We start from the raw sequence: 22,235 nt of genomic DNA on the forward strand, positions 1-22,235 counted from the left end.
TCTCTTAAGTCTCATCCTTTGTGGAACACCCTGTATATCTCAGGCGGAAGATTTAATTCAACCTTGAGATAATTTCAGATACAGTCTCATCTTATCTGGGTAGTCTTGCATTATCAAATTTTATATATTTTTCCCTCGATATTTCAGCAATTTATATCTATAATCTCTAAAACATGAAGCTTATTATTATACGCATATTAAACATAAGAAGTACATTGTAAAAAATTCTTATTTTTGTGTTTCTGCCATTTTTCAAACTATGAACGATTAGTCGTTTGCTTACTAACACCCCAATAAACTTTAACACAGAACTAATGTATTTATAATCTACACAGAAAGATCCAACCGCCATCTAGCATCTATACAGGGTGTCTCAATAAACATGGAAATTAAATGTGGTATTGTTTGCCCTAACGTGGCCAGATATTTAAAAAATAGTTTATCTTCGCGGATTTGACACTTTAAAAACATAATAATGGAAGGACGAGAATTTGAGGATGGCTCGGACGAGAAAATGAGGAGAACGTGGCTCGGATGAGACATAGTTGTGGCTGGCCTTCCTCCCCTCCATGCAATTAATGAAAAAATAATGATATTTAGCAAGTTTCATTTTATAAAATACTTGCTGAACGACATAAACCAACATAAAACTAGTTTCAAAATTAGTTGGAGTATTTTATTTATCTAAAATTGCCAATAAAAATAAATTCAATCACATTTAATATCACAAAAGGGATTTACGTAAGAGCAATAAAAGCCCTTTAATCAATGAAAATCTCCAAAAAATATCTCGAGTTTGCATGACAGCGCTATTGCTGGACAAAATGAAAGATGTCAAAATTATGACAGCAAATGTCCTCAAGTTAAAGTTGGGACAGTTCGTAAGCATAGGCTCCAAGCAGTTTTGTACCTTCGATGTAATTCCTGACATATCAAAAATCAAGCCAATGCAATAGCAAAATCTGAACAAAAAAGTGAAAATCTTTTTTCAGTTTTGATTAGAAAAATTTAAAATTCGACTCTAGAATTTGGAAAAAATTGACTTTTAGATTTCAGATTTAATTTGACTGAAAAAATATTAGAATTTGAAAAATTGTCAAACCTAATCCTAATTTGACTTGAAAAATGTATTGAACTAAAATAGTTGATACAAACTTGAAAAAATGTATCAGAACAACAAACTTTACTCTAACACTTTAATTCGACTTTCTTAAACTCTTTATTTAAAAAAATGACTTTCTAAAATTGCTCAGAGTTTACCATATTTATTTGGATGATTTTTTTTCCTGATGTCGATCTTCTCATTCTGGGAGTGTGCACCATCATCTGCTGCTCCCATTGGAAGCAGTATCACATTTTTACCTGGATTTAAATCAATCAATTTATTCCATATTTTTCTCGGAAAACTATTTCACCTTCAAGATTCAAATATTTTTTTTGCTTCGACGTCAATAAATCAATGAATGATGATCAAATGATAAATTAATTAATATATTAATGAATTAACCTGTAGCTTCCTGGAGGGTTAAAGTAACAGGGATAGATCCTCCCTCTCTAGTTAGATCTGGCTCTACTCCATAAACCATCTTAGTGGCTCTGGATTAAAATTAATCAGTTTATTTAAGATACCGCTCTATATGATTATGAATATACTAATCCAAATAATGAAAAAAATTATGATTAAAATAATAATACAAACAATGATTACAATGATTATCAAGATGATGATCATGATAATGATCATGATAATGATCATGATGATGATCAAGATGATGATCAAAATGATGATCAAAATGATGATCAAGATGATGATCAAGATGATGATCAAGATGATGATCAAGATGATGATCAAGATGATGATCAAGATTATGATCTAGATGATGATCTAGATGATGATCTAGATAATGATCTAGATGATGATCAAAATGAGGTTCAAGATAATCATTAAGATTAAGATGATGATCAAAATGATGATTTAAATAATGATTAAAATGATTAAAAATTTTGATAAAAAATTGAGAACAAGATGATCAAAATGATGATCAAAATGTCGATCAAGAGGATGACTAAAACAATAATCAATGCTAAGCAGGAACTGATGATGACATTAAAGATGATTACTTGGATCCAGCAATATAGTTCGGATGATCAGGATCAGAAAGCCAGCAACGTCCTCCGTGGAACATGGAAGCAACCATCTACAATATCAATCATTACACTATATCTTTATCAAAGAGACTGTTCACAAAAAAGGAGAATCTAACCTTATTCTCTGACTTCCTTGTTGCCCATATCTTGTTACAGTAATCAACGACGACCTTCTCCACTATTTCTGGAGTTTGGTTTGGAACAATTCGGACCGAAAACTTACCAATAACCTAGAAAAGAAACTGCTATTAAAACCAAAAATATTTCCACGATTGTTGTATCCAAAGCAAAAAATGACTTTAAACAATATACATTATACACTTTCCATTATGTTTTTTTCCCCCCATTTGAGTCAAATCAAATCAAATCAAATCAAATCAAATCAAATCAAATCAAATCAAGTTGGAGAAGGAAAGTTTTAGACAGATTCTGCAGCTTTGACAAAGATAAAAGGACTATTTGGAGAATTGTAAACTTATTATGAGTAATTGTAAAATAAAAACCTTGAGGCCACCCCCCACCCCTTCCTTCAACGATCCTTCAATAATCCTTCCTCCCCACTAGGCTGGAAAACTTCTGATGTATTTAATTGCAAAATTGAACTTTTGAAATAATAACTGATATTATTGGGAAAGGCGTCAAAAAGATTTCGAAAAAGTTTGATATTGAAATGGTTAGGTTAGGTTAGGTTAGGTTAGGTTCTACTTTCGAAGAAGGCCTTAGAAGAATCCTTAATCATCAGCCTATGGACGGGTTACTGCTATACATATACATCCCAGTTCTATTTTGAATAGAGAATCTGGTAAATTATGGATCCAATAAACCAGGCAAAAAAAATCCTCCCCAAAAAACCTTCTTTGAACTATCGGATAAAATACCTAAAATGATCATCCTAGGGTAGTGGTGGTTAGTTACCAAGCTTTATAATAGGATAGAATAAAAGTGAAATGTGTAAATTTACAAACATATTTAGCTTTAAAAATAAAATAAAATTAAAAATAAAAATAATTCATAAATACTGTATAGCAGCCCAGTGGCAAGGCTGATGCACATCCCACATTTCACCTTAGTAATACAATTTAAAAAATTTTCTTTTGAAGATTTCATCCACTCCCCAAATTTTTCAAAAATCAATTTTTCAAATCTATAATGGCTTAAAGCCCTAAATACAAACCTTCCTTGGAATCACAGTCTTAGCACCAGCATCAGCAAAAGCTCCCTACAAGAAAAAGTAGAGGAATATAAAGATAAAAATACTTATAGTTAAATTTCCCCAGTTGTTCATTTGCTAGCTTGTTATTTCAAATTTGGACTACGGGTAATAATAGAAAACCAAGTTCTTATTCCCAGTTCCCCTCACTCTAAAAGTTGCATGATTCGAGCCGATACAACATGTAAATGTACTGTACATAAATTCAGTCTAAAAGTTGCATAATCCGAGCCGATACAACATGTAAATGTTCTGTATATAAATTCAGTCGTGCTTTCCAGTCTGGACTACCCAGCGTAGAGTCGACCCATCAGATGTTATGCAACAAATGTAGCCTGGTAAGATCGTGCAGTGGGTTATGTACCTGTATTCCATGAAGGGAGAGGGAAGGATATCTCCATCTGGCCATGAGGATGGATTTCTTATCACCCTTGAACCTAAGAACCAATATGAGTAGAACGAAGGGGAGGCAGGGGCCCATAAAATACCATCAAATTAGATCCCCAATAATGATCGATTGATATTAGGGACAGAAATTTACCATGTTGTTTTTGTAAACAATTAGAGTATGATGTCAAGTTGTAGAAAAAAAAACATTTTACAGAATGTATTTTTTCTGTATATAATAATTTATCTCTTATATTGATTACTGATATTTACATCTTATAACACCCCAAATACAGTACACATTTCTGAACTACGTAGTACACGTACACAAAAACTTGACAAAGTTCACACTGGCGCATAAAGAGTACTTTCATGCCCTTATATATACTTTCAACCCCGATACTACTATGAATATAATTGTACGGACATAGGGTGACGTAATTAGAACAGCATTTAAACTATTTTAAACAAAGGCGAAAGTAAAATTTGTAAAGAAGGCTTGGTAGTTGTTATAACTGACAGCCTTGCTCAAGGACAAGGAAGCTTTGTCTAAACTAAAATATTCTGTAACTATATTGTTTATTTACAATAACACTATACAGTTCAACTAGCTTGGGAACCCAACGTTGCCCATGTTACTCATACTTACTTCCGCCGTTTACCCGCACTTGGTCGTAATTTACGATTTTAGCTATTTTTCCCTCTTTAAAATTTGAGGCAACTCGGCCCAGAGGGTTCATGAGTTATGATTGGGCAAACAAACAAATAGAGAGACAAACAGAGATTTCAACTTCATATATAATGATAACAACTACGAAAGTAACGTAATGAAAACTTGTTTTGAACCAAAAATCAAAGAATAGGATAGAATCAAACTTTTATAGCTCTTGCTGGTAACTTGTTTATTATTATTTTACCCATCTAAGGTTGTGTNTGGTGCCCCAATATCCTTCCTGTACTCCTCAGGGTCGAAATCAATGTTGTCGTATTTAGCAGACTCAGCATCAGTGAGTGGCGCAACACTAAAATATTTAATTCATCTATTTGTGTGTTTTAAATTTCTCGCATACACATTTTAAATCAACTTAATGCCGCGTATTGTTAGATATTTATTTTTCAAAGAAATCTAAAATTAATTGGAACTTTATTTATTTCTGGATAAATTCCGAGTTTCTTTTATTACGACTCCATCCAGCATTCCATGAAATATTAATTCCAAAATTAAAACTGAAAGGAAGGGGGGAGGGAACTAGTTAGAAAATTAGATTTTAAACCTGTCCATGAGACCCTCAACGAGTATGTTCCCCTCCCCGTCCACCAACTGGTTCATCATCCACATCAGGTCCGCCATACCTTCACTCACAGTTCCACCAAACACACCGCTGTGTAGGTCCTTAAAAATCAAATAAATCAATTCAAATATGTTAAAATCAAATCAAATTCAGCTCCCAAGAATGAGGTATAATTTTCCCATTAACAAAACTGTTCATTTATGATATGAACTCATCGAACCCGCTTTAGAGAAATGTTGCACTTTCTAGCCTTTAATATGTCTACACAGTCTATTGTCCTTAATATTACCTTTGCCGCGCACTCGACCTCAATAAAGAAGTAGCAGACCCCCCGTAGTCCATAGGTTAGGCAGGGCTTCTCCTTCCCCAGCCAGTAGTTGTCAGATATACAACAGAAATCAACCTGAATACAACAAATATACAGTAGTTGTCAGATATACAACAGAAATCAACCTGAAGACAACAAATATACATTAGTTGTCAGATATACAACAGAAATCCACCTGAAGACAACAAATATACAGTAGTTGTCAGATATACAACAGAAATCAACCTAAAGACAACAAATATACGGTAGTTGTCAGATATACAACAGAAATCCATCTGAAGACAACAAATATACAGTAGTTTACAGATATACGACAGAAATCAACCTAAGACAACCAATATACAGTAGTTGTCAGATATAAAACAGAAATCAACATGAAGACAACAAATATACGGTAGTTGTCAGATATACAACAGAAATCAACATAAAGACAACAAATGTACAGTAGTTGTCAGATATACGACAGAAATCAACCTAAGTACACCAATTATACATCAGTTGTCAGATATACAGTTGTATATAGTTGTAAGCAACAGAAATGAACCTAGACAACAAATTTACAGTAGTTATCAGATATTCGACAGAACACATTTAAATACAACACATTTACAGTAGTTGTCAGATATATGACAGAAATCAACCCAAAGAGTAAAGATAAAAATATACAGCAGTTGTCAGATATACAACAGAAATCAACCTAAAGACAACAAATATACGACAGAAATCAACCTAAAGACAACAAATATACAGTAGTTGTCAGATATACAACAGAAATCAACCTAAAGACACCAATTATACAGCAGTTGTCAGATATACAGTTGTATGTACTTGTCAACAACAGAAATGAACCTAGACAACAAATATACAGTAGTTATCAGATATTCGACAGAGATCAACCTAAAGACAATACATTTACGGTAGTTGTCAGATATACGACAGAAATCAACCTAAAGAGTAAAAACAAAAAATATACAGTAGTTGTCAGATATACAACAGAAATTAACCTAAAGACAACAAATATACGGTGTTGTCAGATATACGACAGAAATCAACCTAAAGACAACAAATATACGGTAGTTGTCAGATAAACGACAGAAATCAACCTGAATACAACAAATATATACAGTAGTTGTCAGATATACAACAGAAATCAACCTGAAGACAACAATATACAGTAGTTGTCAGATATGCAACAGAAATCAACCTGAATACAACTAATATACAGTAGTTGTTAGATATACAACAGAAATCAACCTGAATACAACAAATATACAGTAGTTGTCAGATATACAACAGAAATTAACCTGAATACAACAAACATACAGTAGTTGTCAGATATACAACAGAAATCAACCTGAATACAACAAATATACAGTAGTTGTCAGATATACAACAGAAATCAACCTGAAGACAACAATTTACAGTAGTTGTCAGATATACAACAGAAATCAACAATAATTGTCAATACATTTTTTAATTTAGTCAATATTAATTCAAATTCAAACATTCTTGGATTTCAGTCCACTGAGAACTNTTCTGTTCTGTTCTGTTCTGTTCTGTTCTGTTCTGTTCTGTTCTGTTCTGTTCTGTTCTGTTCTGTTCTGTTCTGTTCTGTTCTGTTCTGTTCTGTTCTGTTCTGTACTGTTCTGTTCTGTACTATACTGTAACATAATATTAGCTTACTTGAAGTTGACAGGCTGGTCAATATTACACTCCTGGTAAGCCTGCAGAGCATGAATCCAACCTAGGACAGGTCCCTGAAAATATAAAGGGGATATAATTGATAGATAAACACCCCCCCCCCCCACTCTCCTCCTTAAATCACATGTTTGAAAAGAGTATGCAAGGTGTATTTGTTATTAGCTAGGCTGTATTTAAAAATCCCTGAGTCTCATTTTTAAAAATCCGCAAGCTTTTAATAATTTCTAGAAAAAAAAGAATTAAGGAGCATCATTGTTAATCCATGATGGTACTCAGCAAAGGAAGATCTTTGTTTACCTTGTCGTCGGTAGATCCTCGACCGTAGAGCTTGCCATTAACCTCGGTGAGAACAAAGGGTTCTGTATCCCAACCATCCTCCAAGGCCGCCGGCTGAACGTCCAGATGTCCGTACACTAACAGCGTCTTTTTAGCAGGGTCCTAGAGATCAGGGCACATATACAAACATTTGTTTGTAGAAAAATCGAAAAAATGGTTATATATTATCTATGTAAATTTTTACATTCTGGAAAATTGAAAATTGATTTTGTATCATAATTGATAATCAATAAAGAATGAAAAATAATAACATTGAAAAGACACTAAACCATTTGGTTAAGTTTTACTTGAAAGGACTGTTTCAAGGGACCCTCTATTTAAAGATGGCAATGCACAATTCACAACGTTACCATTGATCTGATCAATAATGTGTAAGATATTGTTGTTTTTCTTTGTTTCAAAGTGTTTAAATCTGATAATTCCTATACGTTTTCAAAATTATGAACATGATAGTATGCAAGACGACGTGAAAAACCGTCTTGATTTTTTATATAATTTGCTGGATTTATTTGTCAACCTAATTTTAGAAGAAAAATTCTAGAGATAACAATCACAAAATTCCCATAGTCCTGGCATTTCCAAAATGTGGTCTGCCATTTATGTGCTTTCAATATTGCCCAAGATATGAAGAATTTCGTTCAGATTTTGACAATTTTGCCTTTATTTAAAAAAATTTAAATCTGAAAAAAATTATATTGAAAGCACAAAACACGCAGACCACTTTATGGAAATGCCAGGGCTAGGAGAATTATGTGATAATTGTTTCAAGAATCATACATGTTAAAGTAGATAGAAGACTAAATGTCACAAATAAATTCAAATACCAAAGACGTCTTTCAAGTCGTCTTCCAATTGTCATGTTTCATGGGACACCGTGAATCTAATTCATATTTCATCAGACAAAGTTTCGAATACTACCGTTTGAAATTTTGAAATTTGAATTGAAAGTTCACTTAAAATTACGCTTAAATTTCTTTTAAAAGTTTTTTTTTAGGCTTTAAACCTTAAAATAAATGAATTTTTTTAGTATTTATTTTATTTCCTCACCTTTCCCAGTTCACCCATTAGAACAGGGGGTAATTTCAGAACCTGCAACAATGCATATTTTAATAACTGGAAACTGTACACTCGCCACACGTTCTATCAAATCAAATCAAATCGACTCGACTTGACTAGACCCCACTCGACTCGACTCGACTCGACTCGACTCGACTCGACTCGACTCGACTCGACTCGACTCGACTCGAATCAAATCATAAGTTTAAGGGCAAGCTTTAGGTTTCATTCATCAGCCTGGAGTTTCAAGTCCCGATTGAAAAATGGGGTTTTAGCTGTATCTGAATTCATTTTGACATTTCCTATAAATCATAAAAATGAGTGCTTAAGATCCATTTAATTTTGATACGGATCCACTGGAAAAAAATGGATCCAGGTTATTTCTTTAAGATTTACTTAATTTTTTTGACAAAAAATAATTTTAAAATTTTTTGTTTTATTTTTATCTAAAAACTTAATGAACCATTCAGAAATGAGGAAATTTTTATAATCTCTCTTTTTTTCAAAAGTTCAGATTTGGGTTTTAGGAGCAAAAATTTTTTTTCAGCAGTTTTGTTCAAGATATTTTACCCCTTGGATCCAGATCCGTGGATCCGCATACTTTTGCAGATCCGAATTCGGATCCAGGAAGCCAAAATCTTGCGGATCCAACGGATCCGAATCCTAAGCACTGAAATGAAAATGATTAATTTTTTGATTTGATTTGACAAAAGACATTACACTGTTACCTTCCCATCCGGAAGTGTTTGAGTTCCGATATCAACATATTCAATCTCTGCACCTAGGCTCTTCAGTTCCTCACCCATCCACTAGAACAAACAGAATTAACATTTTTTCCTTAGAATTTTTTCAGAAATTGAGATTCTCAAAAACCTAATGAATATAACTAAAAATCGCATTTTCCAAATTTTTTCCAAAATCTACATTCTACAGTTTTCCAAATTAACATTTTCCAAAATTAAAATTTACACTTTACCAAAGTTGAAACTCTCAAAAATTGAAAAATTCTCCTAAATTAACAGTCTCCATATGGCACGGGTAAAATTAAATATGGTACCAGTTTTAAGTGTCTACCTTCATCATTTTACCAATCTCATCTCTAGTTTCCGGCCAGGCAGACACAGACTTGATCGCTACAGCCTTGGCCAGGTTATCTATATACTTCTTCTTATTCTCATCAATCTAAACACACATATATGGCGCATAAATATAAGAAGAAAAAACAGACAGAAAAAAAGTGTTAAAAATTTAAAATTGTTTAAGGAAAAATGTTTCTAGGAAAATCAGGTTTCACAAGGGAAAATATAAAGATCTACATTGGCTGACGTATCAAAAAAGGCCTGTGCTCTTGACAAAGTTAAAGGTTAGGCTGCACAAGGGAAAATATAAAGATCTACATTGGCTGATGTATCAGAAAAGGCCTGTGCTCTTGACAAAGTTAAAGGTTAGGCTGTACAAGGAAAATATAAAGATCTACATTGACTGATGTATCAAAAAAGACCTGTACTCCTGGCAAAGTTAAAGATTAGGTTTCACAAAGGAAAATATAAAGATCTACATTGGCTGATGTATCAGAAAAAGGCCTGTGCTCCTGGCAAAGTTAAAGAATAGGCAGACTTCTTTCAAGGTCAAAAAAGCATTTTTAATTTTGCTTTATCTTGTAACAGGTATTTTCCCAATCAATCTTTTTAAGGGTTCTAGTACAAATGTCTGTACACTGTACACTGTCTATCCTATATCATTGTCTGTACACTGTACACTGTCTATCCTATATCATAAATCAGACAAAATATCATGATTTATAAGAAACAGACCAGAGCTGAGATTTTACAAGCTTAAACCAGAATAAAACCCGGTCTTACCGTCCTTTTCAATTTTAAATCTTGTGAATTATTTGTATAGTCAAATTTGCGAAATTTACATTTCCTTATCACAGCTGATCATGTCTGCGATTTAGAGAATGCTTTCTAGGCAGTCTCTCATTGGTCAAATAAGAACCAATCCTGACTTGGGCCTTAACTGAGGTCGAGTCCAGGTTTTACTCAGGTAAAAGCTTTTAAAATCTTAGCTCAGATATGTCCCAGCAGACCAGATATCATGATCTGGATAAAAAATGACTTATTACTATTTATATAAACCAAGATCAAAACTCGAAAAAAAACTTTAAGTAAATCATAATTCTACCTTGGCGAAAAGTCTTTTCATGGGCTCGGGTGCTGCCATAGTAAAATTTAAATCTGAAAATAAAAATATATCAACAAAATTTCTTTTCATGTCAGTTAGTCACATAAATCTTAACCCAAGAAATATTTAACAACTTGAAGGTACTAAATCAACATCAAAATTAGCTTATTAAATTAAAATCTATGAACTCAAATGTTGTTAAAATGTTTAAGTAGACTAAGGACTGAAGAATTTTTATCTCATTGTATTTGCTTTCATAGATAACTAAAAGGGACTGTTAACAGTTCTAATGCAAATTCAAGATGCAAATTAATTCAAGATGTGTTTTTACAAATTTGGAGTAGTTCCATTGAAAACCTTCTAATAAACACCTTAATTTACTAGAAATAAATTTGTGGATTTCTATCATAACTATTATTGACAAGTCAAAGACTCGAAAATAAATTGGTGAATAACATAAAAAAATTTAAATGCTAACATTAAGGCAATAATTTGCTTTAAGTAATCGTTTGATGTTAATCTTTACTAAATACTATTAACTTAAGTAAGTGCAATTAACAAAATTATTATACAAAGCAATTATTATTATTATTACATTATTATACAAATATTTGAATAATATTCAACAAAATCCAGTATAAACTCATCATCCTCAATTTATGCGTCGAATACTTAATACTTGATAAGGCTACTGTTATAATCCTTGATAATAAAGTGTGGGGGGGGGCGGGTCGGGAAGTAGTCTTTAAAGATAAAAAATCCCAACTTACTAATTCTATTCATTTCAGTATTATGGTTCATAAATCAAAATTTTTGTTTATGTTTTCAATACCTCCAACGAAAAAGTGCTGGGATTTTAATGATTTCAAAAAAAAAACATTTTCGAGCAATATGATCAGTAACAAAAATTATGGCTTTGATCACCTCTAAACTTTTATTTTTTAAAGGAACTCTCAGTGTACTTCAAAGTTCCATTCATGCCTAATTCACAGCAATATCCTTCAGGAGTTTTTTGAGCAACAACATTTTTTGTAATATTTCAGTTTCACTTTAAATATAATTTGCGAATTTGTTTTCAGCAAAGACAAGAAAGGCTATAGACAGAATTTTCTAGATATAAAAACCAGAAAGGAGAAGGTTTATGGTTAACGTTGTTAAACTTAGAGAAAGCTTAAATTAAAGTCTACATGCTAACATATAACCAGTGCTTAGAATCCATTTAAAAATAGATCTGGATCCAGGGCATTTCTTTAAGAATTCCTGAATTTTTCTTAACAAAAAGTAATTTTAAAATTTTTTAAGTTTTATTTTATTCGCTTTTTATCCTAAAACCATTCAGAAATGAGGAAATTTATAATCTCCCTTTTTTTTTTAAACTTCAGATTTGGGTTATAGGAGTAAAAGAGTTTGTATTGCAGTTTTTGGTTGATATTTTACCCCTTGCACTGCATATAACAATGCCCAATACACAATGGTGCCATTATGTCAGATCAAGTTTGAATTGGATATCAATGTAAATCCAAAAATCATTATTTTTAGACAATTATTATTTTTAGGAAATCATATAGAAGTTATCAGATATTAACACTTTTATTGATCAAATAAAGGTTTCAAGGAAACCGTTGTTTATCAGAATTAATACCTTTGCATGGAGGGTCGCTTAATATTACGCTCACAGTCCAACAGAAATCCTAAATTTTACTTTTACAATCCCCATTAGCCGCGTTCTTGATTAGCATTTACTAATATTTAATGGAAGATCAACTTAACCTTTGAAAAGTAAGATTTTAAAAAGAGTTAGAAGTCATGTAGATTTAATGTATTATCCTTTGGGTAAACAGATTTTATTTACTAGAAATCTACTAGTTGACCTGACACCAAGCAGTGCAAACATCTCTGTTGTTATATTGGAGGTTTTTTACAGTGATTTTAGTGTAAAGGTATGAGATAATTGTTTGAATTCAAGCGTGATATCTTCAGATCAGTCTCTCAAGTTCGATTTGAAATCATGATTTAGAAAACAATAAGTCTAAATGATCAAAAAGACAAAATAAACCTCCAGATTCTATCAGAGGAAGAAGTGACATCACAGGCTTGGCTTGATCGCTCACAAATCTGATTCATCCCTCCGATATATACAGTGTATAAGATACCAAACGTTCACAAGTTATATAAACAAACAAAATATAATAAGTGAAGATTTCATAAGCCTACAGGCAACCATGACATCTTATAACTGCCAAGCGGCATTCGATGGAATCCAGAATTCTCTATCGTTGTTTGCTGGGGCGTGTGCAATTGGTTTTAAAAAGATGGGAACTGGTGTGAACCCTGCTAATGATAAAATCGAAAAGCTTGAAAACATGGTTCAGGATCTAACATCCCTGTAAAGAACCAACAAGAGAAGATCACCAAGAAGGAGGAGAAGGAGGAAGGTGAAGGACTAATTCATGAGGTTAGCGAACAAATAATGATCAAGAGAATTCTGTCCATGATGAAATCTTTAGCCCACGAAAAACTAAAAGTTGATTCAGCAAATCAATTCCAATGGATATTGGCGACCTCTGATGGAGAGTATATGACCCTGTGGATCAAGCATGATTCAAAATCCATGGTAAGAAATGCTATCAGAATGAAGATAAATTGGGAAAGAGAACTTTCCCCCAACTCTCCAGAAAGAAAACTCGCTTCCTTGATAATAGTGGAACAAGTTGCACCAAAATCATACAGGCCACTCTTGGCTAAGCTCAAAAACGAGCTGGTCAATATGAGGGAGAATGGTACCTTTGTACCTACCTTTGTACAAACTGTAAAGTATGAAGCTAACTCTGGAACTCTAGCATATGTATATCAGCAGAAGACTATAAAATCAACAAAAGCTACAATTCTTGGATATGTAGCCAATCAGCAGATAAAAGGACGAGAATATGAGAATGTTGCCTGGTTTGAAATAAACACAGGAAAACTGTAAGGAAACCTTGAAGCGGGACGGAGCGCTGCAGCAGCTCATGGTGACCCCAGAAAGGTGGCTCAGAAGAAAACAGACAACAAGAATAATCAGTTTGCTACAGGCGCAAATAGACTGCTTATAAGAGAGAGGAAGGGAGAGCAAGCCTACCCTAAACCACACAAGAATATTGCAACTTCCAGAAACTATTATGAGAGCAATAGATACCAACAAGGAATACTCAACACCGACAACAAAGGAAGGATTCTGAATCGCCCAATCCCAGAAATCCCAATCCCAAAATTGAAGCTTAATTCTAAACATGAAGAGGTCATGAATAAACCATCAACATGAATATCAACTTCGTACCTTCTTCTTCAGGATGAAATCGCCAACATGAATCCACAACCAGAAATAATATATGGAGGAAAAGAAGAAGCAGACCCAGAAGTCGTCATGCTGAGAATGCAAATAGAGGTTATTCAACAAGACTCTATAAACCAGCCCAAAAATTTGTTCTTATTTTTTCTTTTTTAGACTGCACTATTGAGCGATGAGATATACCAGATACTGTAATTACATACTTTAAATTTTTCACAAAATGTTTATGTTCAAATCAATGTGGATTTAAAGATTTTGACTTATCTTTTAAAAGCAATTACTTTGTTGTAGAGAGCTGAAGCAGCTTTCATGGATAGAGTGGTAGTGTCCTTTTTGTGTTGGTGCGGCCCTCTCTTTACAGATTGAGGCTTGTTGAGGTCTGCTATCCCCCCCAATCTCGTTCTCCAGATTTTCCAGGTTTAGATTCTCCGAGCTGTCATGTATCTTAGAAAAGCCTTCAATCTTTTTGTCTTCAATTCTTGATTGATTGATTTCTAGAGTGAATAACTCCAGTAAACGTGGCTTAATTGGAGTTAGTTTTCTGTTTTTCATTGCTAGAAATGCAGTTGTTTTCTTTTCTAATTTTGTGGGCGTTTCTGGTGAGGATCTCTTGTGTTTGGCTATTTTTGATTCATTTTGATCCATTTCTTCTTCAAAGTTGGGCGTTGGATCACCCATGTGGAAGAAGTTCAACTTGGATTTCATTGCACAATAATCATTAGATAACATCTTATTTCCAATGATGAACTCCCATGGGAAGATGTCAATATATTCCACGAGTTGTATGTCAGCATAGTTTATTCCAGATATAGTGGTTAGCTCAGGGAGATATTGTTGTATTCTGGATGGTTCGGTATATGAGTGAACAGTCCCTTGAATCCAACAGGAAGCCAGAGAAATCAGTACATCCCGGACCGCTGCAGAGTAGACACAAGTCTCCCTGCACATAGCCGTCCAGGGACCTGTGCTAAATCAGTGCACAGACAGCATACAGAGAGAACCTTTCTGGACGAGATATAAGAAGATGAACATTATTCCAGTCATTGTGTGGAACCCTGCCTACATCGAGGAACAGGAACCAGAGGATGAAGACGTAGCTGAGGAAGTTGTAGAGGACAAAGATAAGGATCATGACGATGAGGATCTATCCAAGACAATGCAGGCTATGCAGGATGTCTTTGAGGAACTGGAGGAACTTGATAGAGAAGTAACCCAGGAATTACAAGGATTGAATCAGGAGATAAGTAACTGGGTGTCCTCGCCCTGCAAGGGTACAGATCCTCCCATTATCACTGTCCCAGCTTCAGAGGACGAGAATGTGACTGAGGATGCTCCAGAGGATGTTGAGAAGGATGCTACACAGGTACTCCGAGATGCAGTCCAAAGCCTATCAAGGTTGAACCAGGGGCTGAGGAGTGTATTGTCCCTTAGCAGGGACACTAGCAACAGATATGGCCTGTAATCCATCTACTAGTCTTATATCTGTATTATTATAGGTTCCCTGGTCAACTCGTTCCTGTATGATCCGGAGCAAGTTCCATACTTGGTTATCAATCCTGTCCTTCAACCCTTTCCTGGTCGGGTTGGGGAACAGCCTGAACTCCTGCTCTATAGCCTTCCCTGTGTCCCATATATCAACTTTAGGGACATCAGTATGCTGTTGTGAGCTAGTGTCCCTGCTAAGGGACAATACACTCCTCAGCCCCTGGTTCAACCTTGATAGGCTTTGGACTGCATCTCGGAGTACCTGTGTAGCATCCTCCTCAACATCCTCTGGAGCATCCTCAGTCACATTCTCGTCCTCTGAAGCTGGGACAGTGATAATGGGAGGATCTGTACCCTTGCAGGGCGAGGACACCCAGTTACTTATCTCCTGATTCAATCCTTGTAATTCCTGGGTTACTTCTCTATCAATTTCCTCCAGTTCCTCAAAGACATCCGGCATAGCCTGCATTGTCTTGGATAGATACTCATCGTCATGATCCTCATCTTTGTCCTCTACAACTTCCTCAGCTATGTCTTCATCCTCTGAGGCTGGAATAGTGATGATGGGAGTGTTCCCACTTATGAAGGGAGCAGGGTCTGCTGGATCAACTTCTCCATCTGGTTCCAGATTTCATCCTGGACGGAATTCTCTTGATCATTATTTGTCCTCTAACCTCATGAATTAGTGCTTCACCTTCCTCCTTCTTGAAAAATAAAGAAACACAAAAATCTGAGAGCTTGAGAGCCTGCATTGTCAGTGCACGTACTTTTAAACCTATCTTCCTAACTACAACTTTGGAAAGAGTATGAAAATCCTCAGGTTAACCCTAAACACCTACTCTCTTACTATTATTTCCTTAAAAATTAAGCGTTATATCCTCCAACAAATATACCTTCAATTCAAACATTATTCCCTGAAATCCTCACGCATAATAAATAAAACTCAACTTACAAGAAACAAACAGTGACACAACATATGAGAATCACTACCTGGAATGCCAGAAGCCTTGGAACAAGACAAGGAGGCATTGAAGCAACAAAGAAAAAATTTATAAATAATGCTAGCAGTGACCAAGACCTTATCATCCTAACAGAAAACAGAAATCTTGAACGAGAACCATTCAAAATTAAATGGACTAAAGGGAGAGAGACCATACTACAAACCCCAGCAAGAAAACCAAACCAATCCATAGAATATACAATAACAGATGGAAGAGAAGAAGAACCACATATTCCAAATCCCAATCCAATACAATGAAACCCCCAGCCACTCATTGGAGAAAGGGGCAGAGGAGGAGGGGGAATAGTAGTCCTTGCAAAGAAAAAAGAAATGATAGTGTTAAATAGCTCTGGAATCTGTCGTGGACATGGAATTATTGCTCTCATTGAACAGAACAAGACCATGAAGTTCTTCCTCATTGCAATCTATTCTCCAGTGGGTCTCAATCAACAAAGAGCATTTTGGAAAACAAAAGAAGAAGAAATTGCAATCTTTATCAATCAATATGATCCAAATCACAAAACAAGAAATATATTCATGACAGGGGACTTCAATCTTGATCCATCCTACATTTAAGATAATGAAATCTTACAATGTCTTCAGAACATTACTCAAACATGGAATCTAGAAGATTTTGGAAAAAAATATGGCAAAGACAAATACACAAGGAGAGGAGATGGAAATAGAGCTACTCAGTGCTCAAGAATTGATATTCTTCTGGCAGACAAAAATCAAAGCAGGCATGCACAATGGTTGGTCTCACAGGATCAATCACCTTCTGACCACGACTGGATAACTTTCAAGATTAGCAGAAACAAAACAGCCAATAATCAAAACAGAGTGAAAGACTTATCTTACTAAAAGATGAATTTCTTCTACAAGCACAGGATGAAATAGTCAAAACATTAATGCTTCACTCTAAAGAGTGGCTGACAAACCGATAGGCCAACTTTGAGGAATTACTAGAGAAACACTCCAATCCAACTGAAACAGAAAAGAAACTAGAATTTAAAATACAGAACAGCCCAACAAAAATAATGATTCTAATCATCCACAAGGTTAAGAACATATACAATAAAGTGGCCAAAAAATAAAAGGAAAAGACTGAAAAAGAAATGATAGAACACAACCACAAGATCATGGAATTAATCAAGAAAATGAACAGAGCAACAAATGAGGAAGCTGAACAGGAAACAAAGGATGATCTAAAAGAAGAAAAGAACAATCGAAGAAACCACTTGAGAAGAACAGAGATAAGATTCAGGGAAAGAATTGATTACTTCTACCAAAATGAAAATGGTAAAATGACTGCTGCAATATTCAGACATACAAAAGAAGAAAAGTTAGACTCAAAGATCATAAGCATTGAAGATGAAAATCAAGTTATCACACAAGAAGAACAAATTAGAGAAAAATTCAGAGCACACCTAGCTGAGTCAGTAGCTGACCAAAAACTGAGACGAATCCAAACCGATCAGCCAAAAAATGATAAAATTTAACATCCAACATCCAGCATATACTCCTTCCCAAGAGGAAAGTGAAGAAGCAAACAGATTCTCAATAGATGAAATAACAAGAGTTCTAAAAAATATGCAAAATGAATCTACCACAGGACCATCAGGAACAACAAAAAGCTTCTTCCTATGGCTAATCTCCATGATCCCCAACCTCTTTGCTAAAGGTCTAAATGAATATATAAATCACCACACTGAGAACAAAGCTCATGAATAATCAAGAAACGAAAGATTATTTTTATCCCAAAACCTGGAAGACCAAGAAACAAAATAGAGAGTTACCGCCCCATCAGTCTCCTTGAAGTTTACTACAAGATCATTGCAAAATTATTGGCCAACAAACTTGGAAAATGTGTTAACAAGAATATTTCTAAATCACAGTTTGGATTCATACCAACACCCACAGTTTCTGAAGCCTCAACATGCCTACAAACAGTGATTAACAGAGCTAAAAGAACTGGAGAAGCTATACAAATAGTATTTTTGGATGCAAGAGCTGCCCTTGACCTCACAAGAACAGAAGCTACAACAGCAATGATGAGACATCTGGGTGCACCAGATGAACTAGTAAAAAAACTCAATGCACTGACAACCAAAGGATTCTTCTGTGTAGAAATGTATGGAGCCAGTTCAATCAAAACTTAAATTCTCAGTGGGGGGACTGGACAGGGCGACCCTGCCAACTCAGTCAAGTATGATGCTACTGATGAAGGAAACACTCTGCTCTACAAAGTTAAGAGATTTGATTGGGCCCTAAAAGATGGGGATGAAATTGTTGATCCAGTCAGCTTTGCAGATGATACAAGTATCCCCAGTTCAACTACAATCACCTTACGATTACAAAGAACTTCTGAATTTTTTCGACTCCCTCAGTGCAATCACTGGATATTCAATCAATCAAGCAAAAACAGAAATATTAGCCTTCAATACAAATCCAGGGCTAATTAATGAAATAAACAACCTTGGAAAAGAAGCAGTCAAAAACAGAGTGAAACATCTAGGTATATGGTTAACCAGTGCAGAAGAAAACATGGAAAAAGTCAACTTTGATTATTTAAAAGGCAGAATGGAAAAAGCAACCAACAGAAAGGTAAAAAGAAACCAGTGCTCTGTATACACAAGAGCTCTGCTAATCGAAGCAATTCTGCATTGTCAAACAAATCATATAATAATGAGCTTGAATTTGACCAAAGATCACCTCAATGAGATACAAGAAATCATCTATAAAGCTCTGTGGAAGAAAAAAATTAATAAGGATGGGCACCTAGAAGGCAGGCATCAAATTGCCAAGGAAAGAACACATGCTCCTATCAGAGTAAGAGGTTTAAACATGAGAAGATCCAAAATCAAAGAATGATAAAAAGAAATATCACTAAACTTCTTGAAACAGATGATCTACAGGTAGATGACCTTCTAACAATGGTATCAAGACAAATTAGAGATCTGAGCAAGAAAATGACTGATCTAGCAAGAATATATACACACACATAAACAAACCAAGCTGACACAATCCAAGAATGGGAAGAAAAACAAGACTCATGGGAAGTATCAGCTATTGGAGGTTCTGTCTATGATCATCCATTTTCCTTCAAAAGAGCTAAAAGATATGAACTTAAAAGAGCAGGGTTCACAACAGTAAGCCAACTTTTCTCAACGGATGAGCCAAGATCATTTGAAAAAACTGTCACTATCAATATACCAATTTGAAGCATACAAATGAAGATTACCAATATCATCAAAAACATCAAGAGCAAGAGAAGAGAATTCAGAAATGCGCCACTCACCAAAAATCATGTGGAAGCAATCCTCATTGAGAAAAAGATCACAATATCAAAACATTTGAAAAACAAAGAAAAATGAAACAAGAACTTAAATGGGAAACTGCTCCATCTAGGCAGACACAAATCAGAGATGGAATCAGCATCCCAGAGAAAGAAATATACAATCAAGCATACAAAAAGAACTACAAATCCAACTTCTCAGAATACCAGCAATCTCTTAACCTTTCCATACTGAACAGAACTACATGGACAAAATCAAAAGCATTTAAGTCTGGAAGGGACATTAATAACAAATGTCAAAAATGTGAACATGAAGAAATCATAGAACAAGCATTCCTAGATTGTGATGAATATGTTTACAAATTGTGGGAAAATCTGCAAAACATTGTTCAAGAAACCAAGTCAAAGCCAGGAGTTGTAAGCTTAACACAAGAAAATATCATCTACATGAAAGGAATCCCACTCATATCACATTCAGAAAATGAACCACTGTCAGAAATAATCCAAGAAGTTAAACAGCAAATCTATTCATCTAGAAGCAATGAGAGACAAATTTATGAAAACACTAGAAGAAATGCTCATATTCGAAAATTCATGGTCCAAATCAGAAAGTTTAGAGAAGCTAATTCAAGAGACATAAACTTTTGTGAAAAACTAATTGAAGAAAATGACAGAAGAGCCCAAAAAATTAAAGACTACACCATGTTTATACCCAATGATATAGCCTTGTTTGTGAATACATAATTTTCAATAAAGCGACAGAAAAAATTCAACCAAGACTGTGCAGAGCAGAGAAAGTCAGCTCGCTGTGCTCTGTAGACTATTAGACATGAAGAAGATAAAAACTACAAATGCAGTCATCACTGCATTCACGTTAATAATTTACAATAGCCTCTGTGATGGAATGACAGTGAATTGGCAGCATAACACAGACATACTGCGTGGAGAAAAACATGCAATACCAAAGATTGTCAAGATTCGTGGAGAAAAACATGCAATACCAAAGATTGTCAAGATTCCAATAATAGATACTATTGAGAAAATCACAGTAACACTTGACTAAGGCACCATTGAGGGGGAAGTACAAGGACTTCAAGCAGCATCAAAGCTATCTGGCATACAATACGATTATCATCAAATACAGATTCGTAAAATGCAACACAGACTTCATATACTGAAACAGCAGATCAACTATCTTCAATGCAACAATAATTCAGTAACCCAAGAACAGAATGAATGAGAAAGAAGATCTACCTTTGTCTCATCACTTTTCGGAGTTGCCACCGAAGGCGATTTACAAATTGCTATAAATAAAATTAAAAAATCACAAGGAATGATGAAATTCCTGCTGTCACATGAATCTGCCTTTACAAAAAACATTGAATCTCTGATGAAAGGCGAGGAGAGCCTCAGCGAAAGAAATCAAGACCTCTCCGAGTTACTGTACAAACAGATGAAGAAAGCAACTTTAGCTCTGATGGCTGATGCGGCAGACAAATTCTTCACAGAAGCTGAAGAAGCCTTTTACAGTTACACAGGAATCAACCCAACAGAAATAATAAGCAGATATGGAATAGGGCTTAACCAAGACCAAACTATAAGACCTCATGGGTGTACAAGACTGCACAACCTAGTAAAGCTCAATTTCAACCTTATCAAGACCAAAAGAGTGAAGGCAAAGTTTCTAAACCAACAAACCGTACAAATCGGAAAGTTCTTCACCATTATGCAAAATAACGACCAACAAACAATTATAGAATGTATGTGGACTATGGATCAGAGGTGTGTTGGTAGAGCAATCAGACATCAAGACACACTGACAGCAAGGGGACTGAAGAGCGTTAAACTGAGCACCAGAACCACAAATCAACAATCGCAGAGACAATGTGAAGCAATAAACAAAGAATTTGAAACTAACTGTAAAACGAAAAAAGACTTCAACACCAGATCAGTGATGGAATGGCATGTAACATATGAAGCAAATGTCGAGATCAAGTGTCAATTCGAAACTTAACATCCAGATACTGTATTTCAAAATCCAGGGATTGGAAATTGTGCTGCAAGATGAAGAAAGAGCACAGAAATGGAAGAAATGAAAACCCCGGAGCAACACAGAAAGAAAATAGACTTTACTTCTCAAGGCCAACACTTAGAATCAATGGAACAGCTAATCAACATTATCTCTCCTGCTATCAATCAATACTCTTTCCTTCCTATTCAACGGAATAGAAATCATTGCTCTTATCGGAGTAATCATCCTTATAGTCATCAGATGTGGAAAATGCTTCTGGCTCAGAAAAGTCAACAACTAGATAATGGAAAGAAATGTTACAAAGTTGTCAATCAAAACAATTATTAGCAATCTATCGAAATTGTGTCTTTTACCCTTCTCGATTCAACAACTAGTACAATAATAAGATCTTAATTAGTTATATGTCTCAGATAATAGAAATCAATAAAACTTAAAATTACATGTTTTGCATCT

The 22,235-nt window shown here is 34.7% G+C and overlaps 1 protein-coding gene across 1 annotated transcript; it reads right to left on the reverse strand.

Annotated features, from left to right (window-relative positions):
* Positions 1 to 661: 661 nt before the first annotated feature.
* On the reverse strand, positions 662 to 10,694 carry LOC111718405 (cytosolic non-specific dipeptidase). Its single transcript, XM_023493982.1, has 16 exons — positions 10,643 to 10,694; positions 9,533 to 9,640; positions 9,187 to 9,267; positions 8,450 to 8,491; positions 7,364 to 7,504; positions 7,049 to 7,122; positions 5,327 to 5,462; positions 5,020 to 5,138; positions 4,663 to 4,767; positions 3,723 to 3,795; positions 3,323 to 3,367; positions 2,265 to 2,378; positions 2,122 to 2,198; positions 1,508 to 1,596; positions 1,287 to 1,362; positions 662 to 924 (listed from the first exon to the last, which is right to left on the reverse strand). The coding sequence occupies exons 1-16, from the start codon at positions 10,679 to 10,681 to the stop codon at positions 864 to 866; spliced, it is 1,380 nt and encodes a 459-aa protein (XP_023349750.1). The 5' UTR covers positions 10,682 to 10,694; the 3' UTR covers positions 662 to 863.
* Positions 10,695 to 22,235: the final 11,541 nt, after the last annotated feature.

Source organism: Eurytemora carolleeae, unplaced genomic scaffold (assembly GCF_000591075.1).
Source record: "Eurytemora carolleeae unplaced genomic scaffold, Eaff_2.0 scaffold74, whole genome shotgun sequence".
Taxonomy (NCBI): domain Eukaryota; kingdom Metazoa; phylum Arthropoda; class Copepoda; order Calanoida; family Temoridae; genus Eurytemora; species Eurytemora carolleeae.